Source organism: Phasianus colchicus, chromosome 3 (assembly GCF_987193195.1).
Source record: "Phasianus colchicus chromosome 3, bPhaCol1.hap1.1, whole genome shotgun sequence".
In the NCBI taxonomy this organism is placed as follows: domain Eukaryota; kingdom Metazoa; phylum Chordata; class Aves; order Galliformes; family Phasianidae; genus Phasianus; species Phasianus colchicus.
In genome coordinates this window covers 74,177,534-74,194,976 of record NC_143438.1, presented here as the reverse complement: position 1 = coordinate 74,194,976, position 17,443 = coordinate 74,177,534, and the positions used below count along the sequence as shown (strand labels likewise).

At 41.1% G+C, this 17,443-nt stretch overlaps 1 protein-coding gene across 8 annotated transcripts in view; it reads right to left on the bottom strand.

Moving 5' to 3' along the window:
- Positions 1-17,443, bottom strand: part of VPS13B (vacuolar protein sorting 13 homolog B) — a 410,907-nt gene that overhangs the window by 8,537 nt on the left and 384,927 nt on the right. For all 8 annotated transcript variants that reach the window (XM_090137834.1, XM_031591056.2, XM_090137833.1 and 5 more), the window contains 5 exons: positions 16,770-16,888; positions 14,780-15,603; positions 9,996-10,172; positions 8,921-9,091; positions 2,196-2,372 (listed from right to left, as the gene is read on the bottom strand). In XM_090137834.1, the coding sequence (XP_089993960.1) occupies positions 2,196-2,372; positions 8,921-9,091; positions 9,996-10,172; positions 14,780-15,603; positions 16,770-16,888 (1,468 nt within the window). The remainder of the gene's footprint in view (positions 1-2,195; positions 2,373-8,920; positions 9,092-9,995; positions 10,173-14,779; positions 15,604-16,769; positions 16,889-17,443) is intronic.

Below are 17,443 nucleotides of genomic sequence, written 5' to 3'. Positions count from 1 at the left end.
GAGCCATCATTCCAGAGAAGGATCAGACATATCTCTTACGGCTTATGTATAAAAAATAAAGACTGTTGTTAATATTCTTCATTAATAATAATTGTTAATACTCTTCATTAATATTAAAATACTTCCATATACGTGCCACAAGCACTACAAATTTGAAGGAAAGCTTGCCTGGGTCCTGTAAGTTCAGTCATTTAATCTTAGTCTGTTAAGCACAGATCCATATACATTTATGAGATCTCCCAGGGCATCTGGTTTATTGTGAACACTTTTTAATCTCACACAGAATGGAGACTAGAAGAAGCAGTTTAAGAGGGTTCTAAATAGGCTATCCAAAGCTGAAGATGATACAATATGTATGCTTTCAGAGGGCTTGTGGTCTTTTAAAAATGAGGTACAATCACCAGAAAGAGAATTAGAGGGTTGCCAAACATTCACAAATTAACTGGTTCTAAAAATTTTAATAAGAAAGACAGGAAGTAGGCTAAGCAGTAAGCAGTAGTGTCATAAGTTTTAGAGCAAAGTTACTCTCTGAGTAAACAAAGTTGGGGTTTTTGGGGGCTAATTAAGCATTCTATTGAAGGAAAAGGCATTTTTTGCATAAGGGTGTAAATAACTTAGAGATTCCTTTTTACACAATGGATAATAATTTAAACAAAACATCAGCACTGAGAAAACCCTTTAATTTTTAACACACATGTTGATGGTAATACTTAAAAGCAGCATCCCAGTTGTAACAGTTGGCTTACCGAGGTTCTCAGCATTATGTGAGTGAAAATGTTATTTACAGATGGAGAAAGAGAGAACATGTGTTTATTTCTGTGTGGTCCCCCACCCCTTGGTCCCCCCCAAGAGGCACGGTCCCACTTCCAATCCAGTTGTGGGTAAGAGTTACTTGAACTCTTGTGTTTTCCTCTCACGCACTGTCAGCTATTATTGATACAGTTTTGATGTTTTTTCCTGGCTAACTCCTTCTGTCACATGCTCATGGAAAACATGATGTGTTGTGTACCATATCTGCAATGAGAAGTGTCCTTCTACTGTTACAAGTTTCTTGATAAAGACCGCTCTGAATCTAAGAAGAATAATTCCACAGTCAACAAAAAGGACACAGTGTGAGATGACAGCAGACACAAGTTTTGATTTTACTGATATGGGCTTTACAGTTATCAGATGTGTATTTCAGGGCAATGGATATTCTTAACACTCCTACAAGCCAGATAAAGTTAAGGCAACTATTTTAAAGAATTACAGTAATTAAATATTTAATTATTTCTTTCAATAGATTACTTCAAGGAATGAGTTCTAAATGTAATGGGAAGTATGGAAACAATGTCCTGAACTTGAGCTCTAGAAGAATTACGTGCATTCTAAATAACACATCACAAATATAAATGTGGCTAGTGGCTAAAGGCGAAATTTTCAAGATTTATCCCGTGTAGTGAAGCAATATTAATGACACATTGTCCTTGTATCAACAGATCTCCCTGCCTTTCTTCCCCAGTTGCCCTTCACAATCCACTTCTTTTTAAACATCCAGACCAGCAGCTTTCATTTCATGATACCGGAAGCAAAGAAATCAGTATGTTTTGGTGTTTTCTTCTTGTCTTTGACAGCTCTTGGTGGTCCAGAAACATCTACCATTCAATGTGAAAGCATTCAACGTGACTGCCACTAAGTCTTGCCTAACAGCCCACCTCTGGCAGTTAAAAGGTTACCCATGTGCCTAAAAACAGGGCTGTCTTCTCACAGCTCTCCAAAATAAAGGGGATATTCTCCCAAGAACATAACTGTCTCTGTATAGAGATAACCTAACTCTTGCCTTCCTGTATCAAAGCGATCGCAAAATAAAGCTGTAATTGGACATAGTGTTGCTCGATTACATTTACGTAAATAACTCTTTTGTAAGCACATATGTTTCTGTAACTAATCCCAGTGTATTCCAACAATTACTTCATGCTTTCTGCATTCTGTGTTTCTGTGGCCTTACAAGACTGATCGGCAACACAAGAGAGAAGCACAACTTGGTTTTTTAAGAAAATGAGTACAACATTTGTAACTATACAGATGTGGCGCTTCTAACTCCTTCCCTAAGCTTCCAAGCTGAGTAATCAGACATAGCCAGTTGTATCTGAAGAGCATTTTAAAGATCTGTTCATGAAAATTGAAATGGAGATGCTGGAAGCAGAGAAACTCACCATATCCTGTTTGGGAGACAAGTTCAGCTGCACCTCCAATTGGCTTTGTAAAGACACCCATAATGCCTTTTCCCACACCAGAGATAACACCTTTGGCTTTATGCCCTGCTGATGCTTGGCTCTCAGACACTCTCTGAAAATTCTGCATCGGCTGATCTACAATGCCAGCAATTGCACCTGAAAAAACAAGAGTCCCCAGAAGTTAGTGGAGATTAATATCCCAGAAGAAGCAGTCGTGTCACTGCAACTGAACGCTGTTTGGATTTCACATCGTACTCCACCCACCTTACACAGCTATTTAGCATGCAACCAATTAACTGAAAAGTACTTCAGTTTAAGTTAAATATTCACTTAATGTTTTGAGGTATTTTCCTTTTTTAAACATTCAGATCACTTAATGTGAAAATATATATCCCACTATTTTCTCTAAAGGCTTCTGCTGAGTTGGTATAATTTAGCTCATTCTGTGTAGCAATTCTGAAAATGTTGGGCTTGGAATAAAATCCACCCATTTTTTGAAGACTTTAGCTCTTATGGAAATGAGATTTTCACATAAGCCTGAGATAGACTTCATGAGAATAAAAACTGCCTGTATTCAATAGATCATTTTTATATCCTCTTCCACTGCCAGAAATGTTCATAAGCTAATGCAACTTTTGATATATTACTAAGATTAGCAGAATTAGACTTTGAGACTTTTTGTTACTTTTTTGTGAAAACGATCATATTTTACTTTAATGTGCACGGGTCAAACTTTTACAAGTGACACAGTGACCTTCCCAGCTTTTAGTATCAACAGAGAACTCCAACTTAAATCTTCCTAAATGTAAACAGGTATGCGAGGTGGTACATTTCTTTGATCTTTAGTTTACTTGAGCCACTTAACCACAGACATGTCTCTAGTTATTGTAATTTTGATAGATAAGCTATTTGGAAATCACTAAGAACACAATGATTGGACAAAGTGACATCAGTTGGAAGATGGTTTGCCTGATCCAATGTTCTTTGCTCAGTGAAAAGCAAGTTTGTGGGCTCCTTGGATAGCTCTTAGTATCAAACCAAATATCACACAGGACGGCATCTCACCTTGGGAACTGGGCATTTCTACTGCGACAACGGCACCTCTGAGGATATTGCTTTGTATGTGGAAGCAAATGCAGGCATGATTTCGCAGATTCTGACAAGCACAGCAGAGGTATTTGGCCCCATATGTTTACCAGCATGACACACGCTAGTCAGCTAGCTGCTAACCAGTGTTCAGATGGTTTCAGTTACTGTTACTGGATAAACGAAGAAGTTGCTGACTTCGAACAACATGAACTAATATTGTACTTGTACACTGGTGTTCTGCCCAAATAAAGATGAGGAGGAGAAGCAGCACACATTTTCCCAGATCGTTGCCCCTGGAATACTATCCGTCGGGCAATTCATGCAACTTGCATCCCCCATAAAAGCCTCCTTTCTTCTTAGAGATATCACTTCCAATTTCTGTATGTGTATCATTTGCTGATCAATGTATAGTACCTCCCCAGAAAATACTGCTCTACTTTTAATATAATACTCTGTTATTATTGAGATAACTTGCAGAAGCTCAGCGTTCAGCCGATTTACACATCTTCATTTACAAAAGGTCATGAAAGCTCCTTAATTTTAAGTCATGGAAATGATACAATTTTCAATTCAATTCTGTTTCATGAGTACTTACCAGCTGCTCCTGCTGCTTGGCTAAAATAATATCCAACACTGCATTACACAATTGGGATTGTTTGTCCGGTCTTTTCTTTTGTACAAGTGGGTTGCATTGGAAGAGATGAAACAATACTTGGTGTTCTGCTAAACTGCAGTATTGCATTACTCTGTGACCTCCTTCACCCCATCTATCGAGGTCACCCACAGCAACTGTGCTTTCAGAACAGAAGTTATTGCCTTATTAAACGTAATCCACCTAAGTCCTAGCACTAGTAAATTATTTACTGCAATACACTTGAGCAATGTTATAAGGTAATAATAAATAAGAGCCTACTCCAAAGGACCTGTGGTATGCTCCAGGCACTTCTCAGCTGGAATTAGGCCCAGAGGACAAGGAAACAGAATGGAAACTGCTGTGACTGTGTTATATAAGATTATTTATACAGTACCTGAAATAATATACAGCTTAATTAGCCTGTTGTTTAGTACTTCCACACCTTCTGTTATTCAGCCATTTCCACACATTCTGAGCTCGTCTGTGGTGCCACTGCACTCAAACCCTTTTGCAAGCTGTGTCTTCCTACCTGCAAGTACAGCCAACAGTATTCTCCTCCCTCTCTGCTCACCCTTTGTAGTCTCTTACTTCAAACCACAACACACTAACAACTCATTCATGTGTTGTAGTCACTCCCACAAATCACATAACAAACTGTAACTGTGCTCCTTTAATATAAAGAGTGGCCAGTCCCACAATTAGTGTGTGGGGAAGTCAGGTCTGTGCAGCAACTTTCCAGTACGCATCATGTGTGAGAAAAGGAAAAAAAAATATAAATTGAAGGCTGAACAACCTCAAACCCCAACAGCAATGAGACAGCAGTAACACACACACGAGGTTCAGTGCCCTTCCTTGCTCCAGAAATGGTGTGAAGCAGATGTCCTGTGGTATCCATGGGGCTTCTCCTTTTCTTATGTGAAGTCAGTGGAAGAAGCTCCGTGCTGGACAGACTTACATCAGAATGTCTCTCCCCATTTGCTGCTGTCGGGTGCGAGGGAGGCAGAGCATGAGGTACACGCCATGGTTCCTCCTTTCCCAGCCTCACCCTCACAGTCTGGAGGCAGTTCTAATGTCCTCCTGTTGTCCCTGCCCTTTCTCTATAATGTTTCTTATTCATTCTTTCTTTTTTTCCAATTCTTATTTTTTATTTTTTATCTTTTATGAAACAGTTCCCCATTCTTCTTCCCTTCCTTACCCTAGGCATTCAATTTTATATGCATGTCCACATATGTACACACACATTATGCCTGTATAAAGAAAACCTCAATAAAATTAAACACCAAAGCAACAAAACAAAAACATATTCTTCCATTACTGGACCAAAGAAGTTCCAGCAGCACCGTAACATCTGCTAAGCATCAGCTGGGGTGCACTCTAGTTAATACATGTTGCTCACTAAGCATAAAAGAGATACTTCGATAACTACAAAATTCAGATAGTTGAGTATATCACTGCACTACTTCAAAACGAATTTGATTACTGACAGTAACTGGTTCCTGACCAGATTGACAAACATTATTTGGTAAATGTAGCGAAAGCATGGCTCACAGAATTCACAGAATTTAGCAAAGCTCAGTTTGCTTGCAACAAACTCTTTCAGACCAAGGAATAATTGGAAATATTCCAGTCCTTCACCAGGAGAAACTGGCCATGCCCTGCCATGAGGCTGGAAGGTACCTAAACTAGTGTTTCTGAAAGCGTTTCTGCTCCTTTTCTTTTTGCTATTGTCCTTCTGGGTTGCCGCAAGTCTGTTATACTGAAAATAACATCACATGGAAATACAGCTAAAATAAAGTGCACCTCTTGGCTCACGTTCACGTATTTGTACAATTGGCGTGTGGAATAGCAAGACTTGCAGGGTTAGTGGCTCTCACAATTTAGTCTGTAGATAGGCAGACGTCAAGCAGCCTCGATCCAGTGATCGTGGCACTGTAAGAGCAACAACATCCTTTCATAACAGAAATCTGAATTTACCTCCCTAAAAAGTGAAGAGCATCCAACAGCACTTTTGAAATCATGAATAATGTTTTTCTTTTCTAATATTTGTCACCTCAGTTATTCAGAAATGACTGACTTTCTTATGGAGCAACTTCACCATGTTACTTTCACTAGGACCAGTAGCTGAAAATAAGGCCCATCGTTTCAACATTCTCTTTTACACTTGGCTTATTATTTTAAGCTTGACCCTGTCAAGCAAAATACAAAAGATAATTCCTTGGTGGGGAGTGCCTGTCATCTAAACATTTTATGTACGATTTCACTGTATTTTTGTCTGATCGCATAGCAGGAAAAAACCCAACACGTGTCATGAGCTTTTGCTTCTTTTCATGTACAAACGTGACTAAATTGACCCAGCAGTCTCCCCCAAACTAGCGAAGAAGACAGCCAGCCAAAGATAACAATCAAATCAAACAACACCCTGACAGTGCTTGAGTCATTTAAAACGAGACAGGACAAAGCACTTAAGAATGTACCACTGGGAACAACTTGCACTGAGGAGGAGACAAGAGTACATAATTTTGGCCCTGATTCAGCAAAGCTCTTAAGCGCATGCTTAAGAGCTTTGCAGAATCGGGGTCACCATGAGCCAGACTTTTGGAAAAATCAGAAAAGCAGCTCTTCGTTCTGTGTGGATACCACAATGTATCAGTGAGCCGAGTGCTCTTACATGTCAGTGCCTAGGCATGAAATTTGCATTTGCAGTTCTTTAAGCTGCTCGTGTGAGTCAGACGGTATTTGCAAACGCAACAGCACTCTGACTGTCCTATAAATCTTTTTTACACTTCTCCATGTTACAATTATAATGTCATAGAAATTACAGTTCAGGGGGTCTTGCTCTCTGCATTCCTGTACTGATCTGAACTCTTCGTGCTTGCGAAGGAATATAACAGAGCAGCTCTGTTTTGTTTCCTTATGCACGAAGAACCTGGTTGTCTTTTTGCAGTGAGCATTTTCACGTTTACTCAGAACACGGTGAAAGGAAGCAGCACAGCAGCAGCTCCCTTTGCCTACAACTGTTTTTGGAGGGAAGGCATAGCATTCATTAAACAAAACAGTCAGAAACAGCTTTCTGATACGTTCGTAAAAACAGAAACGTAGGTCTAAGCATAACTGAGGTCTCCATGCCATTCAGGGGAGTGCTGCTGTGTGCAGAGAGAATATAGCCTTTTAAAAAATCAAGTTTAAATTACAAATTCATTCAAATATTTCTGACTCCTCCCTCAGTGACAGGTCCCATAATTGCCATTCTGTAGTTATGCAGTAACCCTCGTTATTTATTTGAATGCTTAGCTGCCTGCATTGCTAAAAGAGAATGTATTTATGTATTTAGAGAGTGAGGACTCTCTAAATAGGAACAGTGGGAGTAGGAGCAGGGTCCCAGCTTGCAAAGGAGCTGTCTTTAAATGCTGACATGCAGTTCTAAATTTCTAATAAGAAGTTTGATTTCTGAGGAAAATTATGGACACTGGAATTGTAAATCTTGATTTCCTAAATTCGGATATCCTCCTGCAAACAACCAAAGCCTTGTGCACAGGGACGCGTTACACCAGAACAGCACATTTGTGAATGTGTTTCACAGCTTCCTGGCTTTCCTGAACAGCAGAAACTTTTACATTAATACAGCCAAACTTAAAGGTTGTGCTCTGCAGTTTGGGCTCACACTTCTAGCTCTGAAGAGCTCGGGTGCATTGGCGAAGGGGACAGCCACCACATTATCTTCCTGCCTTATTAATAACTGAGCCATGATCACCAAACCATTTCACCAGCTCACATACACCAGGCTGACACGGTGCTTCTAAAAGTATAATCTTTCATCCAGCTTCTCAACCTGACTGCCCTTAGCCCAATAAAACAAGAAGGAAAAATAAAATCTCCTCTGAACTGCCTTTGATTTGCAACACCAGTAACAGCTTACTACTGGGGAAGTAGCTACTAATATACGAAATTTCTCCTTCATGCACAGTTCTCCCAGGATACTCGCTTTCCAGTTTACAGGCATTATCAAATGACAGTGCTTCACATCATCTAACCTTATTGCTTAAAATAATTTCCAGTAACTTAACCCAAACTTGTAACATTTTTACCACTTCCTCTTTGGGGCTTTCAGGGTTGCGGTTGCAAATTTAGAAGTTGTGTACACTACTGAAGATTAGGAAAGAGGACAAATCCCTTCAAGCTTCAGCTCTTCTAACCTTTTGCACTGGACTGCTTTTGGTCACTTTGATCTCTAAGGGATTCATACTCCTTAAGACGCACTAAGGAAGTCTGCCAAACAATACAACACTGCATTCCTCTGCTGTGTGACAAGTAGAAGGAACACAGAAAATCCAGCCCTGTGCTGCAAAACCTCTGTCAGAGATTTTTCTGATACGGGTTAGTCTTCAAATTTTTAGGCACTATTTTGAAATGGCCGGGGCAATCTCCACTTCTAATCAGAACACTTGGCCGTTTGATTAACACAGTTACACTGAATCGGGATGATCTGGGTCTCTCCATAAAAGCAGAATTCCTCATCAAAGCTTACTTCACATCTGCGCTCAGTTCAAGTCGTTTTCAAACAAGTCTGAGAATTCCCGATATCTACAGTGCATCAAAAACAATCAGCTTCGGAAGGCATTCCTATAACTCACTGAAAAGTAAACACCAGCGTGATGACGTCTTTGTGCTGACTTAGTTACAAGTCACCCTGCCAAAGGCAGAATATTATTTTCTTCTGAGATTTACATCAGGTTCTGATGCAAATATTTCACAAAGAAAGCGAGTCCAAATTTGTTTGGTATCTGCAATTATTTTATCAGCAAAAATCACACACCGAAGTCACTAAACCTTGATAAAAACAAATGATATCCCATACACACGCAATGTGACTATTTCACAGAAAAACAACAGACGTTGCAATTATAACACACCCGTAGAAAAGGCTGATGAGCAAATCAGAAAACAGTATTATCATTCAACTTGATATTTAGTGGTACGTTACCTAGAAGGCTAATGCCTAAACGAGAGAGCCCTTGTCTCAGTCCTTCTCCTAGATTCTCTGGAAGCTGCCTTCTCCACTCTTCTTGTCTGTTGTAATGTTCCTCATCCAGCGACAGCCTATCCATATTCCGAGCAAGACTTGTTGCCAGATTGGTAATTGACGTCAGTGTACCTAAATACGTGGAGATATACATTTGGGTCTGAATCGAAATGCTTTAATCTAAAACACGGAGTTGTTCACTGCCTCGCTGAAATACTGTGCTTACGAGCAGAACAGCAAAGGCAATTAAAAAGTCGCCCATGTGTAACATTCTTTACTATTTGTGAAGCATCACCACGCTGCTTCTACGGTCCACATCACGCCCTTTTACATGAGCCTTCACCAGGTTTGCCCAGCCAGCGGGAAAAGCAACTCATCCGAACATCCCTCCCTAGGTCCCACACTTCTATAAGTCTAACCTAAACGGAATGGGGGTGAGGCAAACAAATATGAACAGAATGAGCCCGCAAGGACGTCTCCTGAGTGAGCCTGACTCACCAGCAAGCAGCTGCAGCCATCTCTGCCGGCTGCCCGAAGCCACGCGATGGCACTGTTTAGACAGACTTTGCAAAACAAAAGCTGCTTGTGTTTTAAGTCCAGCTCTGCGCTTCTGTCAAAACCCATCCGCATACTTACACAGTTATGACAACTGTATCTACTTTTTTTTTTTTTTCTTTTAAAGAAATAATAAATACGATGAGGCAACACAGTGTAGGATTTCTGATGGTTAGCAGAAGTGCAGAACACCTTCGATATTTCTGAAGTTATCACATGAAATACTGGCTGAGCCAAGCTGGGTTTCCCAGTGGGAGGTTTAAAATTCTGAAGTTTCTGAAACATTCTTACACACCGTAGTTAAGCAGTGATCTGTTTAATACATAAGATGTTATATATGAGCTTTGCTACCCTCCCAGCATTTTGCTGCAGCCTAGCAAGCCTAATAAAGCTGCAAGCAATATTGTTTAAAATTTTAACACATTCTTTAACAGTGCACGACAACGAAGCAGCAGTAGGAGCGTCAGAATAAAAGAATTACCTTTGGAAATGTGTTTTACAAATGATGTTGTTCCTCTGGAAACACCACTGACAAACGCTCCCGGGCCTCTGGTCAGCCCTTCGTATGGGAGCCTAAAGAAATCAGCTATGCCGTTCCCTATGCTTCTCACCAGACTAGCTGGGCTCCCAAGGATTTCCAGAGATCCAACAACCCAGCCTGTGTGGAGAAACAAGACAAATGTTACGCCTGCAAAAACTGCAGAAGCAGCAGTTGTGAAAAGGTTATTCCTTAATTCTCTTTTTCACACCAGAATTCATCGCATTATGAACTTCCTTTGAGCAAAACACGGGAAATAACTCATCCACTACGAATTCAAAAATGGCAATCTTTCATACTTCGTAAATCAAAGAAATCCTTTTGGCAAACTCGCAAATAGCTTTAGAATGACTTCCTTCCAGGAGCTTCCCGTATTTCTGCTAAAAGTGTGCTAGGGAGGTGGATGCTGGATTCTCACAGTTACAGAGGGACGGCACTGAAAGTTCAGATTGCTCGGTCAGTTCCATATGCTGTAAGGCAGTGTCGTGATTTCACATCCTCATGTGATAGAATTGTGACAGTAAGTTTACACTGATACAGTGTTCTGCGTTACAGGAGTGTGGAGGTCAATTGCTTGATGGAGTGTTAGGAAAGGGGATGCAGATTTTTGACAAGTGCTTACGAAGTTATTTTAAATCCACCCCAACTTTTCTAAGCTGATCAGTTTCTTTCAAAGCGTCGTGAAAGCCAGAGAAATGTCTTTTTCTCAGTACAGTTGTGTAAACAGCAATGACATCTACATGCTGATTAGGTTACTCATAGGGGAGTATTCCCTATGCATATCCCACGAGAGGTATCTGCGGATCTGGTTTCCTATATAAATGCAAGGTTGCCAGCAGCTTGCTGGATGGCCAAGCGCGCAGCAATCTGTGCGAGCCTTGCTGGAAAGCTGCTTGCAGGTCTTGTCTTTCTCAGGCTGGCTGGCAGCGAATTTATTAGGGAAATAGTGCTACAAAACTGGTTTTTTTTGGCGGTCCAGAGAGAGTGATTCAAAGACGGCAATAAACATGAAACGGGAACTGCCCGCTCTTTGAGCCTCGGCATCAAGAATTTCAGCTAGCGCTGTCAGAGCCACATGAGGCACGATGGGGACCGACGGCTGATGGACGGACAGAATCGCCTCCTGCTCTCCCGCCGAGGGCCCTTGATCTGCACTGCCCTCCTCATTCCCATCCCGTCACCGCACACTCCTGCTATCCAGATGCTTTCCTTGTTTGCTAGTAACCCCTCCCAGTCACTCCTGTGGAAGGCTGAATCATGAAACTCAACAGAAGAGAAAATGTTACTCATATGAAATGAATTAATCTCATACTATCATTCTAAGCTCCCGAAAAATCTATTATTCTTGTTGAATCTGTCCCACATTTCAGCCCTGGCAGGTTGAGAGCTCCAGTACAAGCAGTATAAAAAGTGGGAATCGCGTTGGACATAAGGGAGTGGGTGGGATGTGCTATGAAAACAAAAAACAAGCACTGCTGGCAGCCGGACGAGCAGAGTGGCCCCGAGCGCTCAGGCCCGCCGGCCCAGCAGCATCCCGTCCCACTGGCAGCCCACGCTGCTGGGGACGCAGAGGAAGCCAGCGCTGCAGGCCGGGCCTGCTACTCCCTCCGTGTCATATTTTTAACAAATTATGCTTGCCACTGTGTGAAGTGATGAAAAGCTGGAGGGGTGGGGAGGCATGTACGGATGGAAAAGATGCTCTTTCTGCTTTTTCTGATCAATAATGTTGCAATAATCCCTTACAACCAGATGCGTCTAATTATTTTTAAATGCTTTTGGCACTTCTGAAGCAGTTGCTTCATTCTCCAAGGTGACACTGTTGCAGCATGGTCCCTCCGGCTGACGCAGGCCTGACAGGACAGCAGTGCCTGACTGCTCATCTGTGTAGCTCAAGCAGTGACGGGATGGTGCAAGGCGATGGGAGGGAGCTGCAGGACACAGCGAGGTAATGCCCTGCAACAGCTGAGAAGCACCCCCAAGCCAGCTCCACACACCTGCTTGACCAGTCAGAATTAATAAAACCAGGAGCGAAACTGCTTGATTGCAAAGCTGAGGGGCTGCCTGGTATGGCGGGAATGGGTTGTTATACCTGGTCCCGGCCTGCGGGCTGTCAGTTTTGGGAAGCAGTGAAAGCAGTGCCCAGGGGGAACAATGTAGTTTGTGGTGGCCCTCCTTGGTCAGCAGTGAGAGCAAAAGTCATGGCTATCCATTGTAAGCATGCACAACACAACCCAGGGAAGAGGAGTGGAGTAAGTTGGGAACAAAAAAATGATGAATTGAGAGTAATTGCTCAATTCACAAGTTCTGTGTTGCTCTGCAAACATACAGTGTCATGTAAGGCTACCAATTCCCAAAGTATGCTTAGTAATTATATCCACTAATATGAAAGGATTATGACTGCATTAGGAAAAAGTCACTGGATTTCCTTTGTAGGCAACTATAGGGCTAGATGTGGTTGATAGCAGTAATATTTTCAATCAGATTTTTAATAACTTTTAAATATAAGCTAACTTAATTAGACTAGGATGGGAGATTTCCATTGCAAGTTGCACTAATTTAAGACAAGCAATGCTTGTCAGTGGGGCAGGCGGGTTGGAACTAGATGATCTTTGATGTCCCTTCCAACCTAAGCCATTCCATGATTCTATGATTCTAATCAGCATGTTTGAGTAGAGCTCTTCAGTCCCATTCGTTGCCTACCAGACCCCGAACCTGACTGCTCCTTTGTAGAGCATGGTGCAGCCTGATACAATCCCATTAAGAGATGTGAGGCCAATCCTGCCCCTCCACAAAGTGGCAATGGTCTTGCACACACATGGAGGCAAAACAGGACTGTATCCCACAGGGAGTAGAGGCACACATCTTTGTGGGAATACTGTTTGTGCAGATGCTGCAACAATTTATGCATGGGATATTGGTAAGCAGAAGGGTGCCAAACATCCCCTCATCTTGCAGAAGATTAACATGGTTTAAATGTAGCAGAGCAAGCCCTCTTCCACAAGATCCCAATCCAAGAGCTGTAATTCACCTGACAGTGAAGAAAGGATTCAGTCTGCAGACTATATAGTGCTTTCTACTGGAATTTTTCTTTCTTTTTAATTTTGTTGACACAGTCAGCCTTATGACAAGCATGACAAACCCTTTGCAATAAAGCAGTTGCTTTGTCTCCTCAGGCAGACACTTACACACAAAAGCCACCATTCTAATCATGGTAACTCCTTTCAAAATACACATTAGTTTTAATGCTGAGAGGGATTTAATTAATAACTAAATATAAGCTTATGTGCTTTTCTGAACAGGCGTTACCCTGAAGCAAACCTTATTTCTTAGTATTTAAATCTGTTTGATTTCAGGCTGTCATGAGCCCAAAGCAAGGGGTGGCCTGTGCACTGCTGCACTCTGCAAGAGTAGCACAGGAGGAAACACCAAGACCAGGCTCAGGAATCTGTAACTAGCACATGTGCCTCACCTGGGATGTTGCAGATGAAAAGCCAGTATAACCCCAATTTCCTGCTGCAGTCTATCACCACTCGTAGCACCACTCCCATCCAGTTGTGGGGAGGCACTCACACTGGGGACTACTACTGGCCACAGTTTCACTCCTAATTAGCAAGAAACTAGATCTCCCCTTTCGTACTATGGGATTTGACTGTAAAACAAATCCAAACAAGTAGCAAAAAGCAAAACCTGCAAATTTTGCAAACAACTATGTACGGAAATACTGAATCCATGCACGACCTTATGGTGTGCAATTGTACAAGCAGTTGCCACAATCAGCTGTACAACTTGGGTACAAACACAGTGAAATAACAGGTCAGCAGCTCACTATTTCTGTTTATAGATGCTTGAAATGCATACACAGATTTTTGATAACTGTGCACAGAGATCAGGTCACGGCTATTCCTGCAAGTCCAAATGTATGCATCAGATTTTCAGAAAATCAGTACGTAGGGAAATAAACCTAGACTTTCAGTATGGAGCATGTGATTTGTTTGTGATCATGGAGGAACCTCTTCATCTTTCAGGTACAAAATCTGCTGCACACTAGGAGAATTTACACATTAAATAACTTCATTATTTATAGAGTTATATTTATAAACTAGTATTTGCAGGAAACAGAATGTACCTGCTAACCTCCCAGACTAATTGCTCACTATTGATCCTATCTGGGAAAAAGTTAGCAACAGCAAACTTCATAGTTCTTGGATCAAAGGACAGCAAACATCTGTGTGCCAGTTTAGCATGAAGGCTGTATGAAGAAAGACAGATTCCTAATCATAAACTGCAGCCAAAAGGGGAGTTTTAACAACAAAACAACATTCAGGGCTATAATTTACTCCTGAATGCAGAGCAACATGCTGAATAATTTGATTAAATGTAGTTTTGGGGAGTTTATGTGAGGAATGTGAGTCGATTCTGTCTAGCACTGTAATATAAAATGACAAAACCTAAGCCAGCTAGAATACATTTTTATGCTGTGTTCAGGGTTTAGTAAAGCCTTCAGGCGGCTGGCTAATGTTTAGCACAGCTTTACAAATCTTCACTGGTGTCTGCTCGGCCATTTTATTTCCCTTCTGTCACACGGTGGGATGTGAAATGCATCTCAAAATATTGTATCATTACCAAACAGTAATTGCATGGCTAACATCTAGATTACTCAGCCTGAGAGACAATCACAGAATCCTGGCACCTAATAACATTATTACAGGTTATGAAAAAGTACTGACCTGCTCTGAAAAGTGCTCCAGCAGCATAATGCATGGCCAAGGCATGGACAAGCTGCCTTGCAGTGGTGAAGATGGGTCCTCGCTCAAACACAGAGAAGGAGAGAGGAGTGTGATCTGAAGCTATGTACAGTTTTAATGAAGCATGAATGCTGACAAGCAGATTAACAGGCTGTATTGTTAATTTTCTTAACTTCACTGGCTTGACTAAAGCTCTTGCATGCTCTCTCACTTGTTTGGGTAGTATCTGGGTAGTATCAGAAGTATTCACAGACTGCCAAGCGCCTTTGTTTTCTGGAAGGTATGTATCAAACAGGGTCTTAATGTAGTAAACAAAGGTGTCTTCCACATAGAGCCTAGCTGGTTTCAGTTCAAAGCTGAGGTCATTCACATGAAACATGAAATTCTCTTCTTCAGAAAAAGCAATGCAAAGCTTTATAAAGCAGTTTTCCTTATAGTTTTCCAAATCTTTGTTGGAAACAATGAGGTTGTTCGCTCTTGACCACTGCATGGCCTCATTTTTCTCTCCTTGGCACAGCAAGACTGCAAAATGGAAACTGGATTTGCTGTACAACTGATTGTCCAGTTGCAAGTCCTCACAATACACTTGGAGAGTATAAAATGGTGGGAGGCCTTCCCCGGTGTCCTGCTGGAACTCTTGCGACAGGGGCCTCAGGTAGCTGGTTGTTGGAGCCATGTGGAGGAAAACGTTGTCTGCTGTGAGCCGCAGGAGTTCAGATGACACTTTGTGATTTGTGATATCATCAAACACAGCAAGGCTTAGCTGACTGATAAACACTTTCAAGAACAGGCTCTGCTCTTGACTTCTAGATGGGAGGGAAAAAAAGTTTGTTACTTCATACATATATTGAGTTCAGATAGCATCTTGCTTAAAAAAGCCATCAGGGGAGACCTGCACTTAATAACAAGGGAAAATCCTCATGCAAGCCCTGTTAATGGGATCTGACGGCCTTGATCACCACTGTGGGTATCATCCAGGAGATCTTCAAAGAAGTGGAATATTACAGATCTATGCCACGTTTCTCTTTCTTTCTTACCAACCAACAGGATAGATTGGACAGGAATTCCCTATATACGGAGGACTGCCCTATCAAATTTTCAATATAGCTGCATATTAAAGTAGACAAATAAAATTCGTCTACTAATAATTCAAATACAGCCTCAGCTGTTACAGAATTTTCTTGGAGCCACCACTGAAGGCTAGTATTACGGATAATCCATTTCAAATTATCGAAGCAGAATGCCCTCCAACTAAACCACCACCACATTTTTGTAGTGATGGCATTGAGGGCTTCCCCCCTCCAGTGTTAAGTGCTCTTTGCCAAGTTTAACTAGCAAGTGAACTATTATGTACTGCTGATGACCAATTTCTGAGGGATTAATACTTAATTATAGCTCAAATAAAAACAGTGCAAGACATTCCACTCTAATTGTAGCAGCACTGCTGGAGGCCAGTGTTAGAAATAGGTAGTGTTGTAATCGCACTGAGCTGAGCACCAGGCTGTGGTGAGGGAAGCCTTCTAAGAAAAAGCGTTATAATCAGGTGCAGTTAATTATCGGGTGTAAAAGTATTTCTACTGCCCTTTCACATCCAGCTTCCCATCAGTTTTAGCAGGAGCTCATATGATTAAGGATAACAGGATCTGGTTAAATGCATTTTAAATCTATGAACGCACTCTTATGATTGGAAATGCTTTTTTTTTTAAAAATGAACAACTCAGGACTTCTTTATGTATCAGACATGTAGTGTTTACCCTAAAGCAACTTGCCTTTTGATGTTAGATTGTCTTTTTTTAACTGTGATATACAAATCATAACATGTGGTCTAAACATACGCCGCAGAGAATGTAGCAATATTAAGTAAAACAAACAGTAAAGCCAAAGTCAGTAAGTCAGTTAACACTTAGAAAGCTGATTGTCTTCTTGGGGCTATCTGGCTATGCTTTTACTATCTTTTATTTGCTTTGTGTACCTGTTAAGGTTGATCTCGATGGGTCCTGCTCTTCCCTCTGGGGCCAATGTTATAATTATTGTTCCACACTGATGGACGATGTCCACATAAACACAGCCAAAACCAGTCAAGAACACAACCTAGTAGAAGGAGTTAAAACACAGACAGAATGCTACTAAAATTCCCGTTTCTAATCTGTTACAATGTCAATAAATCCTATTAATGAATTCTAATTGAGATCTTTTACTCAAGTCATAATACTGTTTAGGAGAAAAAAGAAACAGTTTTCAATAGTTCAGAAAATAACAGCTCTGAAACTGTAAGTATTTCAACTGTATAGCTAGACAGAATTTGCAAATCATCTTTTTAATGAATACATTTAAATAAGAATATTCTTCTACAGGAATAAGCAAGACATGCTTGCACGGAGGAAGTTATATTAATAAAAAATAAACAGAAAATTTTGAGATTTTGGACCAATGATGAAGGCGTATTTATGAAGTTCCACAAAATCCCACCTTCTCCTCCAGAAAACAAACACTAAGTTAACATCACCTTGCTATGCTGTGGCTCAGAGCTGGTAATACAAGTAGATAACATGATGCAAAACACATGACAGCAACTTTTTAAGAAGTAAAACTGAAAAAGTAATGTAGATTCAACACTTGCTTAATAACTCGTTTTTAAGCCACCTA